The sequence below is a fragment of the Oryza sativa genome, chromosome 7, assembly GCF_034140825.1.
Source record: "Oryza sativa Japonica Group chromosome 7, ASM3414082v1".
Lineage (NCBI taxonomy): Eukaryota > Viridiplantae > Streptophyta > Magnoliopsida > Poales > Poaceae > Oryza > Oryza sativa.
In genome coordinates this window covers 28,264,596-28,287,198 of record NC_089041.1, presented here as the reverse complement: position 1 = coordinate 28,287,198, position 22,603 = coordinate 28,264,596, and the positions used below count along the sequence as shown (strand labels likewise).

At 42.2% G+C, this 22,603-nt stretch overlaps 6 protein-coding genes across 8 annotated transcripts; all 6 read right to left on the bottom strand.

Moving 5' to 3' along the window:
* Nucleotides 1-278: 278 nt before the first annotated feature.
* On the bottom strand, nt 279-1,637 carry LOC4344206 (momilactone A synthase-like). Its single transcript, XM_015790732.3, has 2 exons — nt 1,514-1,637; nt 279-1,402 (listed from the first exon to the last, which is right to left on the bottom strand). The coding sequence occupies exons 1-2, from the start codon at nt 1,543-1,545 to the stop codon at nt 511-513; spliced, it is 924 nt and encodes a 307-aa protein (XP_015646218.1). The 5' UTR covers nt 1,546-1,637; the 3' UTR covers nt 279-510.
* Nucleotides 1,638-2,772: 1,135 nt separating this feature from the next.
* On the bottom strand, nt 2,773-5,626 carry LOC4344205 (momilactone A synthase-like). Of its 2 annotated transcripts, XM_015790750.3 has the most exons (3): nt 5,474-5,626; nt 4,513-4,587; nt 2,773-3,797 (listed from the first exon to the last, which is right to left on the bottom strand). In XM_015790750.3, the coding sequence occupies exons 1-3, from the start codon at nt 5,500-5,502 to the stop codon at nt 3,005-3,007; spliced, it is 897 nt and encodes a 298-aa protein (XP_015646236.1). In that variant the 5' UTR covers nt 5,503-5,626; the 3' UTR covers nt 2,773-3,004. The 2 variants fall into 2 exon arrangements, with proteins under 2 accessions (XP_015646236.1, XP_066168691.1); XM_066312594.1 differs by lacking the exon at nt 4,513-4,587 and having other exon boundaries at nt 5,474-5,581.
* Nucleotides 5,627-5,996: 370 nt separating this feature from the next.
* LOC4344204 (momilactone A synthase-like) lies at nt 5,997-8,390 on the bottom strand. Of its 2 annotated transcripts, XM_015790065.3 has the most exons (3): nt 8,228-8,390; nt 7,436-7,510; nt 5,997-7,023 (listed from the first exon to the last, which is right to left on the bottom strand). In XM_015790065.3, exons 1-3 carry the CDS (start codon nt 8,254-8,256, stop codon nt 6,231-6,233), a joined length of 897 nt encoding a protein of 298 aa, XP_015645551.1. In that variant the 5' UTR covers nt 8,257-8,390; the 3' UTR covers nt 5,997-6,230. The 2 variants fall into 2 exon arrangements, with proteins under 2 accessions (XP_015645551.1, XP_015645552.1); XM_015790066.3 differs by lacking the exon at nt 7,436-7,510 and having other exon boundaries at nt 8,228-8,341.
* A 4,828-nt stretch (nt 8,391-13,218) lies between these two features.
* Nucleotides 13,219-15,008, bottom strand: LOC4344203 (momilactone A synthase-like). The gene is made up of 3 exons (XM_015790015.3): nt 14,423-15,008; nt 14,278-14,334; nt 13,219-14,205 (listed from the first exon to the last, which is right to left on the bottom strand). Exons 1-3 carry the CDS (start codon nt 14,452-14,454, stop codon nt 13,407-13,409), a joined length of 888 nt encoding a protein of 295 aa, XP_015645501.1. The 5' UTR covers nt 14,455-15,008; the 3' UTR covers nt 13,219-13,406.
* Nucleotides 15,009-15,427: 419 nt separating this feature from the next.
* Nucleotides 15,428-16,004, bottom strand: LOC4344202 (momilactone A synthase). Its single transcript, XM_026027220.2, has one exon. The coding sequence runs from the start codon at nt 16,002-16,004 to the stop codon at nt 15,612-15,614; it is 393 nt and encodes a 130-aa protein (XP_025883005.1). The 3' UTR covers nt 15,428-15,611.
* A 1,037-nt stretch (nt 16,005-17,041) lies between these two features.
* LOC112939687 (protein FAR1-RELATED SEQUENCE 9) lies at nt 17,042-19,721 on the bottom strand. Its single transcript, XM_066312764.1, is given in 6 exon segments — nt 17,042-17,948; nt 18,023-18,287; nt 18,360-18,817; nt 18,908-19,157; nt 19,159-19,294; nt 19,384-19,721. Coding segments are annotated over 6 exon segments (2,205 nt in total). The 5' UTR covers nt 19,686-19,721; the 3' UTR covers nt 17,042-17,154.
* Nucleotides 19,722-22,603: the final 2,882 nt, after the last annotated feature.

Below are 22,603 nucleotides of genomic sequence, written 5' to 3'. Positions count from 1 at the left end.
TTTCAAGAGATTAAAGCGTGCGCTCTTGCTAAGTTTTCTTCAAAATTTCTATAGGATTATCCATTACATAGGATTTTCAAAGGATACTATAGAATACATTCCTTTGTTTTGAAAACCTTAATGAAAAATTTTCCTATAGAATTAAAATCTTCCAAAATCTTAATCTCAAAAAAAAAATCTTCCAAAATCAAAGGACCCTTAACTCGGCATGTACAATATGGAGATTCCAACACGAGTAATTTATGGCTCGCATGATACAACCGTTTTTAACACTAAGATTAGAATTAAAACATCATATATTAATGATCGGAGCAACTACAATCGTCGCGTTAATTGTTAAACAATTTACTAATTCCAATCCAAATTATAGGACTTCCGTAAGAATAAGAACCACGGACATACACATGCCGAGGTATCAAGGTTACATTTGAAACAAATTATTGACCAAATTGTTACCTGATATATAATTCTATTTTAGCATTTCAATTCGAAACGAGCACCTCCAAGATGTCAAGCAAAGCTCGGTGGATTCCGGAGGAGGTCCTTGCCGACCGTGAAGCCGCCATCGACGACGAGGTTGTGGCCGGTGACGAACTTGGCCTCGTCGGACGCCAAGAAGACGGCCGCCCTCGCCACGTCCTCCACCTCCAGCGACGCCCCTTCCAGCTCCTGCATGTCCCTCGTCACCATCCTCCTCACCTCCTCCGCGGTGGCCGCCGGGAACGTCTCGGAGATGACGCGCGTCACCAGCGCCGTCGGGATGATGTGCGGCGAGATGGCGTTCACGCGCACGCCGTCGCGCGCCAGCTGCCTTGCCACCGTCCGCACCATTCCGACGACGGCCGCCTTCGAGATGCAGTACGCCGGCGCCGCCAGGTCGCCGATCAGCGCCGTGGAGCTCGCCGTGCAGAGGATGCAGCCGGCGCGGCGCGGGGACATGACGCGCGCCGCGTGCTTGAGGCAGGCCACCATGGACCGGGCGTTGACGGCCATGACGCGGTCGTAGTCGTCGAGGTCGAGCGCCGAGAGCGTGGGCGGGGCCGCGGCGCCGGCGATGCCGGCGTTGCTGTAGACGACGTCGAGGCGGCCGTGGCGCGCCACGGCGAGGTCGACGGCCGCGGCGACGTCCGCCTCGACGGTGACGTCGCAGTGCGTGTACGACGCGGCGTCCGCGCCGAGCTCGGCGGCCATGGCGCGGCCAAGGTCGTCCTGGATATCGGCGAGGATGACCTTGGCGCCATTCCTGACGAACTCCTTCGCCGTGGCCTCGCCGATGCCGCCCACCGCGCCGGTGATCACGGCCACTTTCCCTTCCAACCTTTTGGAGCTTGACGCCGACGAGGAGAAGAGGCGATCGGCCAAGCCGGAAGAGAACATCGGACGAACACCTCTGCTCCTCCCCCTGCAACACGTGTACGTATATAAAAGAATTTAAATCCGAACAAAATTTAAATTTAAATTCATCACAATTTCACAGTTTGCACGAGCGTTTTCTACCGGAGAAGATGCGAACCTGAGAATTTTGTTGGCTGCTACGCTCATCATCGTGAAATTTGGTTCGCTTCCAGGTTCCTCGGAGTATACAGACTGTAGTATGTAGAGAGGGATTGGTTGAGTAGTTTATAAATAAAAAATCTGAAAAAAGAATGGAAAATGTACGGATTACTATTATTGTGCTAGAGGACAATAATTAAATTATTGACTTTAATCTATGAAATAGTTATTAAAACGTGCGGTTGGGGGTTATAATAAAGGTACTATTCTATTAGAGCAGGTACAATACGGTGGTAGATGCTGACGATAGGAGTATCATGTCAGCGTCGATGATTAATCGGAGGTGAAAAATGTAGTGAGAGAGATATGGTTCAAAATGAATTCAACAAAATACTCTTCACCTTCGTGGATCAGCTACTGAAGCGGAAGTGCTAGCCTGCCTTGAAGGTCTCAGGAATGCAGCTCAGTGGATCCATATGCCAATCATTCTGGAGTTAGACAATGCTGAGGTTGCCAAGCTCTACAGAACGAAATCTCATTGAGATCAAACTGGCTGGCAATAATCTTGGAGATAAAAGGTCATGCGGTGTCTCCAGCAGATGCAAGTGCATAAGATAAAGAGAAAAGCGAATAGGGTGACTCACGATCTTGCTCGAATGGCAACGAGTACTAGGTCTAGTGCTGAGTGGAGGCGGTGTGCTCGAGTACAAATTCTAGACTTGTTAAACTAAGAATGTAACCCTTTATTCAGTCACTAATAAAGCTCTCTCTTTAGTGTAAAAAAAAATCAAAATACTCCCAGATCTACCTCGGACATATACGAAACAATCTAAACTTTGGCATCATCAAAGAGACACGGCATGTGCCATCTCACGTGGAAAAAGAGAAAAAAAAAACACACCACACCCCAATAATTTTGTAATAAGAGTCCAACAAGATGGCATCGCGCTGCTGTTGCTTTGTGTGTGTCATCTGTCCTAAAATATAAGATGTTTTAAACTTAAATACAAATATTAGAAATTAATAAAATTACATGGAAAGATATTGTGATTCCTTTAGAAGATTAGGTATATAGAAATTTAAATGGTGAAAGGCTGCGATTAGTTGAAAGAGAATGTAGGCGAATGGTCTACTCAGGACGATTCTAACCCTCTATTTTAGCTAGTTTTCATAGCAATTAATATATCACGTAAAAAAAATATATGCAAGCCAACTCTACATATAGCAACTACGAATAAAAACGATGAGAAATGTGGATGAAAGGAAAGAGAAGAGATGTAATTGAATAATAATTTATTTTAAAGAAAGCACCTATTAGGTACATATTTCTATATATGATTTTTATGACATGTCGAGTATAAAAACTAATTGATAGTTTCTGGATTAAGATTATCCTTATTTCCCTATTACCAAATCTAAACAACAAACTGGTAATCAATACATAAACTCTGAATTATTAATCAAATAAAACAAAGTCCACATGGAAATTAAATTTTCTGATTTTCTAAACTCAAGCACGCGCCACGTTGAGCCGCTTCCCGACGGTGAACCCGCCGTCGACGACGAGGTTATGCCCGGTGACGTACTTGGCCTCGTCGGAGGCGAGGTACACCGCCGCCCTCGCGATGTCCTCCGCCTCCAGCGTCGCGCCCTCTAGCTCGTTCATGTCCTCCTCGATGAGCCGCCTCACCCGCTCGGCGTCCGCCCACGCCAGCATGTCGCCGAACCCGCGCATCGCCAGTGGCGTCGCGATGCCGAGCGGCGAGATCGCGTTCAGCCGCACGCCGTGGCGTGCCAGCTCGCCGGCGGCGGACCGCACCACACCTATGACCGCCGCCTTGGAGACGTTGTACGCGTGGGGCATCTCGCCGCCCATCATGCCCGCCACGCTGGCCGTGCAGAGGATGGAGCCGGTGCGTCGTGGTGCCATCACGCGCGCGGCGTGCTTGATGCCGGCGAGCACCGCCCGGGCGTTCACCGCCATGACGCGGTCGAAGTCGGCGAGGTCGAGGGAGGCAAGGTGCCCCACAGAGGAGCTTGTGATCCCGGCGTTGTTGTACAGGATGTCAAGGTGGCCGTGGCGCGCCACGGCAAGGTCCACGGTCGCCGCGATCTGCGCCTCGTCGGTGACGTCGCAGCGGGTGTAGGCCGAGCCCGGGCCGAGCTCGGCAGCGACGGTGTGGCCGAGATCGTCTTGTACGTCGGCGATGATGACCTTGGCGCCATTGCGGATGAACTCCTTGGCCGTCGCCTCGCCGATGCCGCTTGCGCCACCGGTGATCACGGCCACCTTTCCAGCCAACCTACACCGAGGTAATCCGTGTATTAATTGCAAGCTCACATAAGCTGAGAGGAAAGAATTGTTTGATGTGGCATTTGAGTTATTTCAAAGCATTCCTAGGATAAATCTTGGATTCTTGGAGCAAATCCATTGGTGAGATAGTCAGAGGCAGAGTAGTACTACTACTCCATCCGTTTCATATTACCAGATGTTTGACTTTTGTTTTATTTTTTAAAAAATACTAACATTTGTAATATAAAATAAACCTATTATCAAAATATATATTCAATTTTAAATTTAATGAATTTAATTTGGTGTTGTAGAATGTAGATGTTGCTAAGTTGTTTTGTAAATTTGATCAAATATAAAGAGGTTTAATTAAAGGAAAGTCAAATGACATATAATATAAAATGGAGGGAGTACTTTATATACTAGATCCTCCCATCAATGAAAAATATTTGACATATAATATAATTCAGTCAAACTTTTCTAATTCTCTACGAGAAAGATATTGTCGTAAGAGTGAAGCCGTTAATTATTTGAGTTAAGCCATTAATTATTTATGATTGAAACGAGTACTAATTGATAATCTCAATGGCGTATTTGAAACATAATATTTTTTAAATAAAAATAGTTTGTTTCCTTTGAATTTTCATAAGAAATAAACCCCATTTGAAAGGCCTAAAAACATAGGGAACATTGTTATGGATGTGCATATATGGAGTAGACGTGTAAACCTTTCGGGTCTTGACACAGAGGAGAAACTGTTGACGAATCCAGTCAACATCGTCAACCCTGCTCTGTTCTTGCCCCTGCCACAAAGCACAAATACCACGTCATCCATAAAAATCTCGTCTTCATTCCTTCCTCCACCCCAAAAACGCCGTTGACTTTTTTTTAAAATGTTTGACCGTTCATCTTATTCAAAAATTTAAGTAATTATTAATTCTTTTCCTATTATTTGATTTATTGTTAAATATACTTTTATGTATACATATAGTTTTACATATTTCACAAAAGTTTTTGAATAAGACGAATGGTTAAACATGTTTTAAAAAGTCAACGGCGTCAAACATCTAGGGAAGGAGGGAGTATTTTTTCTTAATGATCCTTACCGCCTGCCACTGACTTATATACCATCACCATCCCAAAATAGTCGAATTATTGTAAAACAAATGGAGTACGTAGACTTTTCTACACTACAAAGGCACTTAAAAAATAGTATTGCGATATTTGGTGAGCGATACATCTCATGATTAATCGCAATATATGTTAACTCGACATGATAAAGGAAGAGCTATAGGCGTTATTTGGAGAGCTTAAAATTTTAAGAATCCGCTAGTTGATAGCCAGCTTATGAAAATATGGCCGGAAAGCTGAGTTTTTAAGTTTCTGTTTTTTAATTCATTTTCTAAATTCTATAACTACAAATTCTTAGAATTTAGGTGACAAACTATATTGTTTGGAAGAGCCAGAGATTCCACGAGAAACTGTAACTGATAGAAACTCTTTCCGACAGGCACATAAGAAGAGATAGTGTAGTGTGTAGTGGGCAGAGTCCATGAAGGTCTGCATTCGAATGAACCGCCGAATACATTTAGCCTCTTCTCAATACATATGAATATGAAAAGCCCCTCTTTTCATATCCAAATTATTTCTAAAATGAAATACAGAGTGAGGAGAAAGAATGCACAGTACCTCTGAACGAGGTGAATGGCGCTGTACATCCTGCCTTGCTCTTCAGCTGCCCTCCTCAAACCTCAAGTATTCAGGTGTGGTGTGCTTCTCCTTGACCGATCAGTGGTGGCTGAGGTCCTTAAAAAGGGACAGACATCTCCCCACGTTTCTCATGAAGGAACAGGGATAAGTGGCCCTTATCAATGTTGGTAGTATGGGCATTGGGCCCTGTTCTAGAAGGAATTGTTTGCTTGGTGGCTGGCACACACCTACTGGATCTATCAGCAGTGGCGTAGCTAGAATTTATAGGTAGGATACTCCACTTCAACATAAAGGAGATGGAGAAGAGAATTTATGGTCTACTTTGGAGGATTCTAACCCTCCACTTGAGCTAGTTTTCATAGCAATTAATACACTATCACACGAAGAAAAAAATGCAAGCCAACTCTACATATAGCAACTAAGAATAAAAACGATGAGAAATATGGATGAAAGGAGAGATAAAAACGATGAGAAATGTGGATGAAAGAAGAGAGAAGAGATGTAATTGAATAATAATTTATTTTAAAGAAAACACCTATTAGATACATAAATTTCTATAGATGATTTTTATGACATGTCAAGTATAAAAACTAATTGATAGTTTCTGGATTAAGATTATCCTTATTTCCCTATTACCAAATCTAAACAACAAACTGGTAATCAATACACAAACTCTGAATTATTATTCCAATAAAACAAAGTCCACATGGAAGTCAAATTTTCGGATTTTCTGAACTCAAGCATGCGCGAAGTTGAGGCGCTTGCCGACGGTGAACCCGCCATCGACGACGAGGTTATGCCCAGTGATGTACTTGGCCTCGTCGGAGGCGAGGTACACCGCCGCCCTCGCGATGTCCTCCGCCTCCAGCTTTGCGCCCTCCAGCTCGTTCATGTCCTCCTCGATGACCCGCTTCAATCTCTCGGCGTCCGCCCACGCCAGCACGTCGCCGAACCCGCGCATCGCCAGCGGCGTCGCGATGCCGTGCGGCGAGATGGCGTTCAGCCGCACGCCGTGGCGCGCCAGCTCGCCGGCGGCGGACCTCACCACGCCGATGGCTGCCGCCTTGGAGACGCTGTACGCGTGGGGGACATCGCTGCCGATCACGCCCGCCACGCTGGCCGTGCAGAGGATGGAGCCGGCGCGCCGTGGCGCCATCACGCGCGCCGCGTGCTTGATGCCGGCGAGCACCGCCCGGGCGTTCACCGCCATGACGCGGTCGAAGTCGGCGAGGTCTAGGGAGGCGAGGGGCCCCACGTAGGAGCACGTGACCCCGGCGTTGTTGTGCAGGACGTCGAGGCGGCCGTGGCACGCCACGGCGAGGTCCACGGCCGCCGCGATCTGCGCCTCGTCGGTGACATCGCAGCGGGTGTAGGCCGCATCTGGGCCGAGCTCGGCGGCGACGGCGTGGCCGAGATCGTCTTGTACGTCGGCGATGATGACTTTGGCGCCATTGCGGATGAACTCCTTGGCCGTCGCCTCGCCGATGCCGCTTGCGCCGCCGGTGATCACGGCCACCTTTCCAGCCAACCTACACCGAGGTAATCCGTGTATTAATTTCAAGCTCACATAAGCTGAGAAAAAATAAGTGTTTGATGTAAGCATTTGAGTTCTTTCAAAGTATTCATAGCATAAATCTTGGAGCAACTTTATACTAGCTCCTCCCATCCATGAAAAATATTTGACTTTTAGAACTAGATTCAGTCAAACTTTTCTAATTCTCTATGAGAAAGATCTTATCGTAAGAGTTAAGCCGTTAATTACTTATGATTGAAACGAGTACTAATTGACAATCTCAATGGTGTATTTGGAACATAATTCTTTTTCTCATAAAAATTAGTTTGTTTCCTTTGAATTTCCATAAGAAATAAACCCCATTTGAAAGGCCTAAAAACATAGGGAACATTGTTATGGATGTGCATATATGAAGTAGACTTGTAAACCTTTCGGGTCTTGACACGGAAGAGAAGCGGTTGACGAATCCAGTCAACATCGTCAACCCTGCTCTGCTCTTGCCCCTGGCACAAAGCACAAATAAAATCTCGTCTTCATTTTTTTTCAAAAAAAAAAGATCCTTACCGCCTGCCACTAACTTATATACCATCTCAATCCTAAAATAGTCAAATTATTTTGACACAAATAAAGTATACTTTTCTACACTTTAGTATCTATATTTAGACACTAATTTAGAGTATTAAATATAGATTATTTACAAAACTAATTACATAAATAAAAACTCATTTGCGAGACAAATTTTTTAAGCCTAATAAATTCATAATTAGAGAATGTTTACTGTAGCATCACATAGGCTAATCATTAATTATGCTCAATAGATTCGTCTCGCGAATTAGTCCAAGATTATAGATGGGTTTTATTAATAATCTACGTTTAATATTTATAATTAGTGTCCAAACATCCGATGTGATAGGGATTTAAAAGTTTTAGTTCCATTTAAACAGGGTCTAAAAAGACACTTAAAAAATAGTATTGCGATCTTTCGTGAGCAACACATCTCATGATTAATCGCAATACACGTTAACTCTACATGACAAGGAAAGAACTATAAGAAAGAAAAGATAGTGTAGTGGGCAGAGTCCATGAAGGTCTGCATTCGAATGAGCCGCCGAACGCATTTAACCTCTTCTCAATACATATCAATATGAAATGCCCCTCTTTTCATATCCAAAATATTTTCTAAAATGAAATACAGAGTGAGGAGAAAGAATGCACAGTACCTCTGAACGAGGTGAAGGGCGCTGTACATCCTGCCTTGCTCTTCAGCTGCCCTCCTCAAACCTCAAGTATTCAGGTGTGGTGTGCTTCTCCTTGACCGATCAGTGGTGGCTGAGGTCCTTAAAAAGGGAGAGATATCTCCCCACGTTTCTCATGAAGGAAACAGGATTCGTGGCCCTTATCAATGGTGGTATGTATGGGCCCTGTTCTAGAAGGCATTGTTTGCTTGTTGGCTGGCTCAGCTCGCACCTACTCGATCTTCCAGTCAGCTGAAATGCTGAATGACTGACCATACTTCATTCAGACTTGCATATGTATCACATGGTAATCCTAAGAGATGGGGCAGTGTAGAGGGAACCAGATCATCTGACGCACAAGGTTCTACGTCATAGCGAAGTAGAACGCAGAATCGCCGTTTCTTCCAGCATCTGACGACAGCGCCCATTTTCCGGTCTCCAGTCCTCGTTCAATCAGGCCCAGAAGCACGGTAGCTCGGCATGGTTGCGGAGATGGCGCCGGGAGAAAGAAAACGACGTTGGCCATGGCTTCAGGTCGTTGGGCTAGCTGTGTACACCTTGACAAGCTGTAGAAGTCGGGTTTAATATAACCCATTATCTTAAAAAAAAAAAGGCTACCGGTCGCTTACTGTGTGAGTATGCTACCCGAATTACTGAATAGTGCGATCTAAATAAGACGTTTCTTTAAAAATTTCAAATAAATTCATTTTTAAGTTTGTAATAGCTAATGCTTAATCAATCATGCGATAATGACTCTCCTCGTTTTTCATGCCAACATAAGCTCAGGTTGTTTGGCTCTCTTGAAGACAGCCTTAGGTTGCCTTAGTTTGAATGACACGCGAGAAAGTCTCTCATTTTCAACGTGCGTGTTTCCCGAACTACTAAATGGTATGTGTTTTTACAATAAATTTCTATATAAAAATTACTTTAATGATCATAGTAATATATTTTTCAAACTTAAAATAATTATTACTCAATTAATCATGTGCTAATGGCTTATCTCATTTTATACACCTTCTCCTTCTCTTTTTCCCTCCTCTCAAATACAACCTTAGCCCCTTTATTAGCTTATCTACTGCAGCAAAAACTAATTTGTTTTCTCTACAACTCCCTCCGTCTCAGAAAAAACGACTCCTAGGATTAAATCTGGATAGTGTATATCCAGATTCAAACCTAGGAGCAGATTTAAATCTAAGAGTGGGTTTTTCTTTTTTTTGGATGGGGATGCACTTTTTGTGTGTACCTAGCCAATCCAGTACTTTCTTCTCCATCCATTACCTAGCCAATCTCTAATTATACGAGCCTATCACTTGGTTTATTCTGAATCCATCCACCACGTACCCAAACTCCAATTATATGGGTATGGTCCCACGCATATTACTAGTGGAATTAAACCCCTCAAATAACTAATCTAAAATTCACTCCTATAAAAACTCATGATCTTAAGATGCTACTCAGATCATTGTAACCACTAGGCTACATGCGATTTGGTAGATCCGGTTGGATATAGAGGCCGGATAAAAAATAACCTTATAAAAAATAATAAAAAAAGGGCGATCTCTCCCCCACGCATGATGAAAACAACAAGAATACTGTTTGTTTGTTTTTTTGGTTGCATTTGCATGACCTGATGATGGTCCTCATCAACGGTGTCACGTCCGTCGGCATCATCCCCTCTCTGCTCTAACTGGCCACTGTTGTTGAAATGGAAATGTTTTACCTACCGATCATCAAATATTCAAATGTTAGGTTCGATTTCTCTGCTAAACAAAAATTGTAGGCCATGTTTGGATAATAGGAGGGGAAATCTTATCCCACCTTCCCACCTTCTAGAAGGGTAACTTTTAATCCTAGCCGTTCATTCTTCATATCTCGTTTCATCTCAACCCTCCACTCATATCCCTATCCCAATCCCCCCCCCTAAACCCATTATCCAAACATAGCTACAGTAAATTTGAATCCATGGCAGTGAATTTGTAGGGCGCGAGGGTCCGATTGCTGGATCGCGCTGTGAGTTTCATCTCTATTTATTTTCATTTCTAAGTTGATATGAATACTTGTAGGATAGAGGGATTAGTGGCTGTGATAACTGAAAATTCGCATCTATCTCATTTCGGCAAAATTCACTGTTTGCGGTTAGCTCAAACGTTAGCTTCCTTGTTGCTGTGGCTTTTGACAAATTGTGCAGGCAAGCAGAGCCAAAATGCCCTTCAAATTACTGTATGCTGCACAGAACAATCAGATACACTTTCCAGATCAGCAGTAAAACAACTACATTCTTTTTCAGTATTCTGTTGCAATGGCCGCACAGCTGAGTAACCAATGGTCTTGTTTCTGACGTTATGTAGATAAAGCAGGTTTAGGACTTCAGGTATAGATCATACAAAAAAAAAATAGGTGCTTATATATTGAATCTTGCAGATCACATGCCTATTTTTCTTTGGAAATTACGAGCATGCAGCATGATTGCTCCCTGTTTTATACGTTTAGAAATCAATTCAGTATGTGTCACCCTGGAAATTCAGCACACCGGAATTCCATACATAATGTGCATTAATCCATTCAGTATGTGACTGTACATATCTAAAAGAAGAGAAATCAATTCAGTAAGCTTAAGGTGAATGAGAAGCTCTCTTGTCGACCAAACAATGCAGTGCGCATGTTCTACATGGCATGTGGATTCAAATCAACTTTACAGAATGATCATACCTTTGTGTTTCTGTTCTGTATGGGTAAACATGGAATTATGTAAACTCCAGTTCCAAACTCTTCCCTATTTTATTTTACTCTTTAATAAGGTGATTAGACCTTACATTGGGGAAACTCAGAAGTCAGAAATGAGTGATTAAATGTTTTGTCTTTAAATTGGGTAGCTCTAATATATGTGATTTACTGTTTAGAATTTACATTGGGGAAACTGCTATATACTCCCTCCTTCTCTAAATGTTTGACGCCGTTGACTTTTTTAAATATGTTTGACCGTTCGTCTTATTCAAAAACTTTTGTGAAATGTGTAAAACTATATGTATATATAAAAGTATATTTAACAATAAATCAAATGATAAAAAAAGAATTAATAATTACTTAAATTTTTTGAATAAGACGAATGGTCAAATATTTTTAAAAAAGTCAACGGTGTCAAATATTTTGGGATGGAGGGAGTACGTGAGCGAGTGGTTAGGCTTTTAGAGCAGGTGCAATAGATGCTTCAAGCTAGCGATAGCTGTCCACTGTGGCTTAAAAAGCTGAGTTAAAAGCAAAAGTTAAAGAGAGAGAGATTCAACCGGCGACTAAATTATCGTCAACTCCTCACGAGCTCCAAGATACTGCAAAGGTTCAGTGATTGGCTAGCAAATAGATGAGCATCAGTTAGCCTTGTTATATGCAAATGAAGAACATGCAATGCAATAAATAAAATGAAAAATAATATTCAGAAATCTGTTCACTTCAGTTTATTATTGTATCATGCGTCTCAAACTATGGCCGTAGATGATATGGAAATTTTTGGAGCCATTAACTGGCTATATTATTGACCTTGCTGTTACAGTGGGGAAACTCTTATACATGTGATTAAATGTTTAGACTTTACAGGTCATCATGTGGTATATGTTAGTGTGCAGCTAATTTAGTCTTATGTGGACGTACGTTAACTAAAAGTTTGACCACTTGGGTGTCCTATCAACATGTTCTTGCTAGTCTTTGTCTAGAATCTAATGCTTCTATATGTGTCCCAAATTTTTTGCTTAATGTTTATATTCTACAAAATGCTGTGTTGTAGTAGTTGTGGACATGCTTTTGCATGTCACTACTTCCATCCCAAAATGTTTAACGCCGTTGACTTTTTTAAAAATGTTTGACCGTTCGTCTTATTCAAAAAATTTAAGTAATTGTTAATTCTTTTTCTATCATTTGATTTATTGTTAAATATACTTTTATGTATACATATAGTTTTACACATATCACAAAAGTTTTTGAATAAAACGAACAGTCAAACATGTTTAAAAAAGTCAACGGTGTCAAACATTTGGGGAAGGAGGGAGTATATAATTTTAGTCAATGACTATATTTGGTCTTTTGGATGAAGGTAGTTGATGGAGCACATCTCCCACCGCAATTTGCAAAAGAAATAAGGCCTTGATTGCTACCCGGAGATATTATTTTATATCCTTTTTATCCCTCAAAATTCTTCCACTCCAGGTCAGTGATTGCAATTTCGGCCCCTTCCGGCTAAACCCCCCATTTTGAAAATGCAACCCCAGGTACATACACTCTAGTGCGATAGTAAGCTGGATTTTGTCGAGGATTAGTGGTCTGCATTTTTTGCTTAGGAAATTGGTCAGACGATTAGTATGGCATTATAATTCGTATCTACTCCGTAGTATATATTTTGGTCATCGCACTTATAATTAGATTCGGTATTGTTATTCATTTTATGTCATTCTAGCATTTCTCACATTTATATTGATGTTAATAAATCTAGACATATATTCCTTCCATCATAAAATATTTGACGCCGTTGACTTTTAAAAAAATATTTGACCGTTTGTCTTATTCAAAAAATTTAAGTAATTATTAATTCTTTTCCTATCATTTGATTTATTGTTAAGTATACTTTTACGTATACATATAGTTTTACACATTTCACAAAAGTTTTTGAATAAGACGAACGGTCAAACATGTTTAAAAAAGTCAACGGCGTCAAACATTTAGGGAAGGAGGGAGTATTTAACATCAATATGAATATGAGAAATGCTAAAATGACTTACATTGTGAAACAGAGGGAGTAGATGTTAAATATGTGGGCTTGTCCTTATTCGAAAAAAAATATGTGGACTTGTAGCTTAGCCTTAGGCTGTGTTCTTCCCTCGAGGATCCCAACCTTACCTCGCTCATTTACACAGACATGCTTCTCAAACTATTAAATGGTACATTTTTTTTAAAGAAAAAAATCTTTTAAGCTAATACTTAATTAATCATACGTTAATTCGTCGCTTCGTTTTACTTGCGAAGTTCCAATAGAACACAGCCTTATTTGGGAGCGAAAAGTAAATTTGGGGAGTCTATATTTCACGGTACAAAGTAGACTCTCTTCCTTATTCGTTCTTTTTTTTTTTTTTGCATCCTGCAATTTTTCTTGTCTTGTTGCACTGCTCTTGATCACTGTCTACTCCTTGGGGATTTTGAGCAGCTTCCCCACCGTGAAGCCGCCGTCGACGACGAGGTTATGGCCGTTGATGTACCTGGCCTCGTCGGACGCCAGGAAGACGGCCGCCCTCGCCACGTCCTCGGGGTCGATCAACGGGCCAGCTTCCATCTGCTCCATGGACGCCGCCATGGCGTTCTTGAGCTCCTCGAAGCTCATCCCGGGGTAGGCCTCAAGGACCTGCACCATGGACAGCGGCGTCGCGACGCCGCACGGCGAGACGGCGTTCGCCCGCACGCCGTGGCGCGCCAGCTCCCCGGCCACGGCGCGCACCACGCCCAGCACGGCCGCCTTCGACACGCCGTACGACGTCGGCCCCGTGCCGCCCACCACGCCCGACACGCTCCCCGTGAAGAGGACGCACCCGCTCCGGCGCGGCACCATGGCGCGCGCCGCGTGCTTGGCGGCGGCGACGGCGGCGCGGGCGTTCACGGCCATGACGCGGTCGAACTCGCCCAGGTCCAGGGAGGCGAGCGGCGCCGGCGCGATGGAGCCCAGGACGCCGGCGTTGCTGTAGAACACGTCGAGCGCCCCGTGGCGCGCCACGGCGAGGTCCACCGCCGCGGCGACCTGCGCCTCGTCCGTGACGTCGCACCGCGTGTACGTCGCGCCAGGGCCGAGCTCGGCGGCGACGGCGCGGCCGAGGTCGTCCTGGACGTCGGCGAGTATAACCTTGGCGCCATTGCCGATGAACTCCTTCGCCGACGCCTTGCCGATGCCGCTGGCGGCGCCGGTGATGACGGCCACCTTCCCGGCCAACCTGCATCGAATCGATCACCATGATCCACACACATGAACACAAAATGATCAGAAAATCATGAAAGAAATTAACCTCTGCGAGTTCGCCGCAGTGGAGAATTGGTGTAGTAAACCCGACGATCTCTTCACCCTAACGCAAACAGAAAACCAAATCATCTTTACAGCTTAGTGAGCAATCAAGAACAGACATGAACTCTGCTCTAATAAGGTGATCAAACCTGAGAACGAGCTGCATTGTTCTCTGCATCATAAGGTCCTCCTGATCCGATAATGGTCAATTCAGCATTCTAGAGTGTATTTATGCTCTGAAACTGAGCATCTCTCGCTGTGGACTTTGAGCTAATCTTTCTTTTGGAACGGCCAAACAGGTTGCTCGACGTTATACTAATAGAAGGGATTTAAGTACACAATAAAAGCTGAAAGAAAATGAAAAACTGTACATTTCTAATTGCAAACATACTTACACGTCATGATTGCAAACATACACGTCAGTCCAACTTTCACCTTATCTCAACAATATTATAATGTGCTTTGCGCCGGCCAAACTCCAACAACCCAATTCGTCCTGAATTCGATTAATTATTTGATGGGTTGTCGCCTCTTTTACTCCGAAGAACCTTTCGTCAATTTTCATACATGGCGGTGACACGTAAGACACATGCAACACTATTGCTTGTATTAGTTCTCTCTCTCTTTCGTTGACATCAAAGTAGCAATGACTCAAAGTTGCTTAGTTCTTTTTCCAGGCGGCTAAGCAGATCGCTGTCAGTTGTGTAGTTTATACATCACCATGTTCAGTTGGTCACAAGGTTATGGTTTTTTTGTTTGTTTGTATTTATGGGTTCAGTGTAGTCAGGATATTATTGTCCTGTAATCTAGAAATATGGCCACAAGGCACATACTGCACAACATCCTCTCCAATCTGGAAGACGTAAAATAGGTGTATGGTTTGTTTTAGATCAGGTTAAATCGGATTTTTATTTATTTATTTATTGCCCTCACAAAGTGGACGGCAAACTGAGTTGGGGGCTCATAAAAACATAGCGATTTATTAGTGCATAATTAATTAAGTATTAGCTATATATTATAAAAATGGGATTAATATGAATTTTTAAAGCAATTTTTCTATATAAATTTTTTTTAGAAAAACACACCGTTTTGCAGTTTGGGAAGTGTGCGTGTGAAAAACGAGTACAGTGAAGTTGGAAACACTAAGTAAAGAACACAGACCAAAATTTCAGACGTGTTCAAGTTCAACCTGATTACGAACTGTTGGTTAATTTTCCTTGCTCGCCGAATGCCATGTATTTGAGAGTAGTGGGTTCTACTTGGGCCTCATGCTTGATCGGGCCTACTTATGTTCTGAATGAGGCCCGTGCGGCGAGGCGCCATGGCGCGCGCGGCGTGCTAGCTTGACGGCGGCGGCGAGCGCCGCCCTGGTAGCCTCCCGGCGATGCCGGCGTTGTTGTGGAACACGTCGAGGTGGCCGTGCCGCTTAACGGCGAGGCCCACGGCCGCGGCGACCTGCGCCTCGTCGGCGACGTCGCAGCGCGTGTACGCGGCGTCCGGGCCGAGCTCCGCCGCCACCGAGTGGCCGAGGTCGTCCTGGATGTCGGCGATGATGACCTTGGCGCCGTTCTTGATGAACTCCGTGGCCGTCCCCTTGCCGATGCCGCTGGCGCCGCCGGTGATGACGGCCACCTTGCCGGCCAACCTCTGGGAGTCGGAGGCCGCGGAGAAGAAGCCACTAACGACTAAATTTGCAGGAGAAGTCGATTTTTGCCCAATTACACTGATCATATATATATATATATATATATATATATACACACACACACACACTATACTACAGACAACGCACCCACCCCCCACCCCCACCCCCACCCCACCCCCTACCCCCAACCAACCTGGTGCCACACAGTTTGACAAATGTTAAACATTGCAAGGTTCCTTCGGACAAGCTACGGGCGCAAATACTACACCACCTAATCTTCAACAGGTTCAACTCTGTACAAGAGCTCCATCAGGACATCGAGACATTTCGTGTACCCGACAATGCCCAATAATTATGTTTAATATGAAGAAACGTTTCATTAGCTGTTAGCTTCACTTTTGCCCCTGGATTGTATTTCGTATTTTATACAGTCCACTCCTCCGGAACTTTAGTATTTTGCATCGCCTGGTTGTGCTGTTAGTTAAGTAAAGGGCTATTGTCCATGTTTTTCCAGAACATAATACTATGCTTATTAATATTTTGTCTCCATAATCTTTGAAAAAACTGCTTAAATGTGATCTATTGTAGTAATGAAGGCAGTTAGTATAAAAAATGCTAGATAGTCTTATTGCTGCCACCTTCATTAATTCAATGCAATGTTAGCCGATATGCAAATTCTTTACCAATGTTATTTCTTATATGGCAACATTCTGTAATAAAATTTCATACTGCTAATCTAATAACTAATCGACTAATTTTAGAATGCAAAGTAATTATTCAAAAAGTGCGTTCAAACAATGCCATGAATTAAAAATGCATACTCAATGGGAGTCCAAGGTCATTAACCTAATTAAATAATAATCTCCCCAGCTTATAAGTATATTTATTACTAACAGACAGAACAACTAAATAGTAATCAATTTACTACCCTCTTGTCTGTTATTTTTAAGTTCCACACTACATGATCGGAATTTCAATTTCATAATGATCGTTGCCTGAAAAAAACACAACTCTCTCGTAATATATGAGTAATTGTTTTACTAAGCGATAAAACAATTCCATTCAGTGCCAGTAAAGAAATTAAAAAAACGCAGCAATCCGGGCTATGCCATATCTAACAACATAGAAATAAATATACCAAAACCTTTATTAACGTAATGTTTCTATGATAAGGACATCTACAAAGCACAAAATGAAACTCGAGAAAACCCAATCGAAACAAACCCCTCAGTACATTCATTCTGAAAGATCCTCGGTGTCGCCACCACTTTGCACGCTACAGTCATCATCACCCTCCTCGCTTCTCATGCTACACTCCCCTCCCACAGGCCCTTCAGCCCATTCGTCAATCAGGTTCCTTCTCACAGCTTTCCGTCCACGACCACCTCCAACGCCACTTCCTCTTGGGCGACCTCTCTTACGTTTTCCCTTGTTGTTGGCCTCCGCAATACGCTTGAAATTAGCTGGATTATTAGGACATGTAGAGCTATTGTGACCAACTTTCAGACCACACCACCCGCACCCCCTGGTGCATTTCTTATCGCCACGAGCCCCTAGCTTAACCTTCTCGGTAGGCTCGCTTGCCCTTCCCTTTGTCATTGACCGAGGAGGAGGGCGTCTGCTCACTCTTTCACAATCATGTTCACTCATTGACATCGATTGTCCAGCCCGCATGGTATCGGCCACACTTTCCGCGTCTTTACCACTTGTCACTGCATTGCCAACCCCAACATCTGAATCTGGTGGTATCTCTTCAAGTTGCTTCCTCAGTCCCTTCAGCACAGCAGTTGCCCTATCAAAAGCTACCTTTGACCTCCGCCCCAACTTGACGATCTGCATGGCATCATATGACAACAACTTTGTTCTGTAGGATTCTTTAACACCGTCTGGTCCAGCCATAGGACGGTCACGACGATCATAGTTCACATCACTTTTAGCTTGCTTTGTGTATCGACGAAGAACATACATATGTGGAATTTTCTCAACCTGCGCATGAACAAAGGCTCGCAACAGATGGGGGCAGAACATTCCTGCAAAATAAACACGGAAATTTTTAAAACCAGGTTTTCAAAACATTTATGCTATATCACCAGGGATATTTTACCTGTATGTTCCCACTGCAGGCATTCACAACTAAAGTTCCCGTTATCAACATCCACTATCACCTTGAACTGTCTTTGGCACCAGTCATGCTTCTCCGAGCGTTTGGTATGAGAAATAACCCAATGAATGCCATCCGATCCCTCTAGTTCAATCCTAAAATACACACTATCATGTAGGGAATCCTCAAACACCTTGAACACAGCCCGAGTGTACACCCTAGATAACTGCTCCGCAAATGGCCAAGGGGTCTTCACAATGGGTACACCCTATAACATCATCGATATAAGCATTTACCAGATTAAATCCTAAAAAAAGGATATACATTAAGATGCAATTACCTCACAACCTCGGGTCTCCGCGGACTCCTTATCCTTCCTAGATACCACAACATCGAGCATCCTTCTGGCAAACCTATGTAGTGCAGTTTGATGATCTACAAAATTACTTTTAACCATTCTGTTAAAGCTTTCACTCCTCTGTGTGGAAGTCATACGACCACAGTAATGTTTCTTGAAAAAAGCTGGAACCCATCTTTCCCTAAGATCATACAGGTTGCGTAGTGTCACGCTGTCACGTAGTTCATATTTATCAATGAAACGATCCCATGCATTCTCAAACTCCGTAGGAGTATATGTCTGGTTAATGCAAACCATCATCTCCCCCTCTATGTCATCGTTTCTAGAAAAAATTGTGTTCAGATGGTCCGAGTGCCCATCTATAATGTGCCACATGCACAACCTATGGATAGCTTCAGGAAAAACGCGTTCAACCGCCACTGCCATTGCTTGGTCTTGGTCTGACAAAATCGACAAATACAATATGAGTAGTCATGTTGATTTATCAATAATCCCTTTTATTTGTTTTTCAAAAAGTGAACAATAAATACCTGTCAGAATGCACCGGGGTGAAGGGCTGTCCCCCATACAATTCTTGAACGTTTCGAATAGCCATTGGAATGACTCAGCCCTTTCATCCCGAATCAACGCACACCCAAAAAGTGTTGACTGCAGGTGATGATTAGCCCCAACAAACATGGCCAAAGGCATCTCATAAATGTTAGTTTTGTATGTGGTGTCGAAAGTAATAGCATCTCCAAAATCTCCATAGTTTGCCTGCATACTCGCGTGGCTCCAAAAAAACATTCTTAACAATCCCTTCCTCATCAACCTTTATATCCCAGTAGAACTTTGGATTTTCTTTCTTGCATTCTTTGAAAAACTCTAGCAGCTTGCTAATGTCATCTGCATTCTCTGCTCGAACATTAGCAGCTTTCCTGCACATATAGCGAGATTAGATAACTATACTTGCTGCTGTTGGGAACAACGGGATTTAGAAAACAATATTTGTTTTAACACAAAATACCTATTTTCAAGGTCTCGTGTCGTGAAAGGAATATTCTCACGTCCTCCGTGCATATCAGAAAGTACTCCTACAATACTTGAATTGGGGACACGGCTTTGCTGCATCGTGTCAACGAACTCCATCAGTGTTTCATCTCGATGCTTGTGCGAACGCATCAGCTTAACAGCCGATGGAGACGACGTCAATGGGTGATTGTGTTCGATTATGACATCATCAAACCGTACGGAAACAAACTCGCCTTCTCTAATAACATTCTTCACCTTCACATATGCCTTACAACCAATCCTAGCAGACCCACGCATCCGCTCACGCTTTGATTCATCTCCCCTATATTTGTTCTTCCCCTCCCGGGTGCAGCATATCTCTCTAAAAGTAGGTTTATTCCTGCTTTTTTTAATATCAAAACCAGCATGATATGAATATCTTTCGTAGAAATCGTACGCCTCTTCGTACGAATCAAAAACCATCCCTACTTTTGGTACCATTTCTTCTCTAAGTTTGGAGTCCTGTCAACAATTATTTTTCAATCTGTCAACATGACGATATGGGATATCATATTGACACAGAAAAAAATTCATTTACAGACGCCATAATTTACTAAAGTAATTAAATGGAATAAATCGCAAAACAACGCCAACTACCGTGTCAAACATCACTCAGCAATTAAGGAAGAAACAGAAGTTCTAATTATTGCAAAGGTCGTTCAGGGAAACTTACATGTCTGTACACACGATCCTTCTCAGGCGTATTCATCTCACATGCCTGAACACAAGGAGGTCGATCCACACCTTCATGGGATCCTGACGGTGTTGACGGACTGCCTGGATGCCCGGCATTCACATGATGATCCCCCCAATGATCACCGCCAACACCTAAACGGGACGATGGCGAGGTAGTGGAAGTATGCACTGGAGATTCCATTACACAGGTCTCCAGCGAAGCTTTTTCACTCGACTTTGAAAGCCCACTGTGAGGAATAAACACACTACCTCCTCAGCATTGTATGGAATGCGTTTTTTCCGGATCGGGAGTCCACTGATCCATAACTACCTCCCTACATTCCCATATTTTTTTTTATAAAAGTAACATTTAAAATAACCTTAGAAATTACAGCGCACAATGCACTGTCAAAGCTTCCAGAAACAGTAATTTTAACGTCCAGTAAAAATTTTACTACCGACTCAATTAATATATTAAAAAACCATAAGTAAATAAGGGCAAAAATCATCGCTGTGCACTAATTAAATCAATAGTAAATTGTTTGCTAACTGAAAAAATGAGGTTCTTATCGTAAGATAATTACTAAATTGCACGTAACTTTTCCCTCCATGATGACAGTGCGATCGAGGATGAGATTCTGCAAGCATCTATCAACAATAGTACATTTTTTGCTAACGATATATTCATATAGTCATAGTAAATGAGTTACTAAGTCAAACCTTCAGAGGTTACAGGTGTGACACACGCGTTACTCGGCTCGTTATTGTGGAAGCAAACCAAATAATCCTCAGTAACTCCATTACTGATAGACCAAACATCATAATCAAGTAACTACTTTACTCACACAAACTAAAAATCTTTCTCGGTTGGTTAATTAGTGCAGAATCAAACCAAAGAATCATCAGTAACTCATTTACTGACAGATCAGAACAACATAATTAAGTAACTACTTTACTCACAGAAACTAAAGATATTGCTAGTAATATTGTTACTAACAATCCAATCTTGACTTTGTGCGGCCTGTGTGCGACGACTGGGAGGGGGTGGGCTGCGGGGGGTGGTGGGTGGCGGGTGGGGAGTGCGGATGGTTGCACCATCAAATTTCTACGTATAGTAACTAATTTACTTATAGTGTAATGTGCCTTTTTCTAAGTTTTAGTAATAACTTTACTACACTTTATTTTGAAAAGGTGCAGGGGATTGGTGGGTGGGTGGGGGGAGGGGGGACGGGGTGGGGGTGGGGTTGGGGGAGGGGGTGCTGTGAGGGGAGTAGTTTAGTTATTACTCACCCCATACGCGGTTTAGCGCGTCCCTATATACATATATATATATATACATATATATATATATGTATATGTATATGTATATATATGTGTATATATATATGTATATATATATATATGTATATATATATATCTATATATGTATGTATATATATATATATATGTATATATATATATGTATATATATATATGTATATATATATATACACATATATAGGACACTCACCATGGAGCACCAAACAAATTTACTATATATATATACATATATATATATATATATATATATATATATATATATATATATATATATATATATATATATATATATACATACATATATGTATATGTATATACATATATATATATATACACACACACACATACATACATACATACATACATACATACATACATACATACATACATACATACATACATACATACATACATACATACATACATACATACATACATACATACATACATACATATATATATATATATATATATATATATATATATATATATATATATATATATATATATATATATATATATATATATATATATATAGATATATATATATATAGTAAATTTGTTTGGTGCTCCATGGTGCCCGGGCACTATTGTTGAAATTGAGTATATACCCAATTCAAATGAGTATGAAACTTTTTCAATTACTTAGGTATTAACATTAACTACTTTACTAACTAGTTTAAAGCAAGTTTGAACTGAATTTGAACTTGTTTTTGTTAGATTTTGATTCTAGGTATATAGTATCCATACATATAATTAGTTAGGTATGTAATTATGGATTGTGAAATAAAGTTAAATTTGAGTTGTTTTGTTGATAAGTATAGGTATGAATCAAATTATTATAACTAGGTATATACTCACAATTTGAAAATTTTGAAAAATTTGAGTGATTTTGTGCATTAGATACCATGGTGCCCGGGCACCATGGTGCCCCTGACGGAGCTCGTGGCCCCTCACCGGGAGACTGCGCAAGCCCCCCTTTGCCGGTTCGACCAGGGGCTTAGGGTGCAATCCCAAGCTCTCTCTCTCTCTCTGTATGTGGAAAGATCACCCGCCCGCAAGACACACGAGACACGGCGATGGATACAGGTTCGGGCCGCTGCGAAGCGTAATACCCTACTCCTGTGTTTTTGTGGATTTGTGTATGGACAAGTTACAAAGGATTAACTTCCTTTCCCCTC

Excerpts from the sequence above, each read along its gene's own strand:
- LOC4344205 (XM_015790750.3), bottom strand. The coding sequence starts at position 5,502 with ATGTACAGCGCCATTCACCTCGTTCAGAG. Across the intron at positions 4,588-5,473 it reads GCCATTCACCTCGTTCAGAG|GGGCAAGAACAGAGCAGGGT; the intron begins GTACTGTGCATT and ends GCTTTGTGGCAG. Across the intron at positions 3,798-4,512 it reads TCTGTGTCAAGACCCGAAAG|GTTGGCTGGAAAGGTGGCCG; the intron begins GTTTACACGTCT and ends ACCTCGGTGTAG.
- LOC4344202 (XM_026027220.2), bottom strand. The coding sequence starts at position 16,004 with ATGATCAGTGTAATTGGGCAAAAATCGACTTCTCCTGCAAATTTAGTC.
- LOC4344206 (XM_015790732.3), bottom strand. The coding sequence starts at position 1,545 with ATGATGAGCGTAGCAGCCAACAAAATTCTCAG. Across the intron at positions 1,403-1,513 it reads GCAGCCAACAAAATTCTCAG|GGGGAGGAGCAGAGGTGTTC; the intron begins GTTCGCATCTTC and ends CACGTGTTGCAG.
- LOC4344203 (XM_015790015.3), bottom strand. The coding sequence starts at position 14,454 with ATGATGCAGAGAACAATGCAGCTCGTTCTCAG. Across the intron at positions 14,335-14,422 it reads ACAATGCAGCTCGTTCTCAG|GGTGAAGAGATCGTCGGGTT; the intron begins GTTTGATCACCT and ends TGTTTGCGTTAG. Across the intron at positions 14,206-14,277 it reads ACTGCGGCGAACTCGCAGAG|GTTGGCCGGGAAGGTGGCCG; the intron begins GTTAATTTCTTT and ends GATTCGATGCAG.
- LOC4344204 (XM_015790065.3), bottom strand. The coding sequence starts at position 8,256 with ATGTACAGCGCCCTTCACCTCGTTCAGAG. Across the intron at positions 7,511-8,227 it reads GCCCTTCACCTCGTTCAGAG|GGGCAAGAGCAGAGCAGGGT; the intron begins GTACTGTGCATT and ends GCTTTGTGCCAG. Across the intron at positions 7,024-7,435 it reads TCCGTGTCAAGACCCGAAAG|GTTGGCTGGAAAGGTGGCCG; the intron begins GTTTACAAGTCT and ends ACCTCGGTGTAG.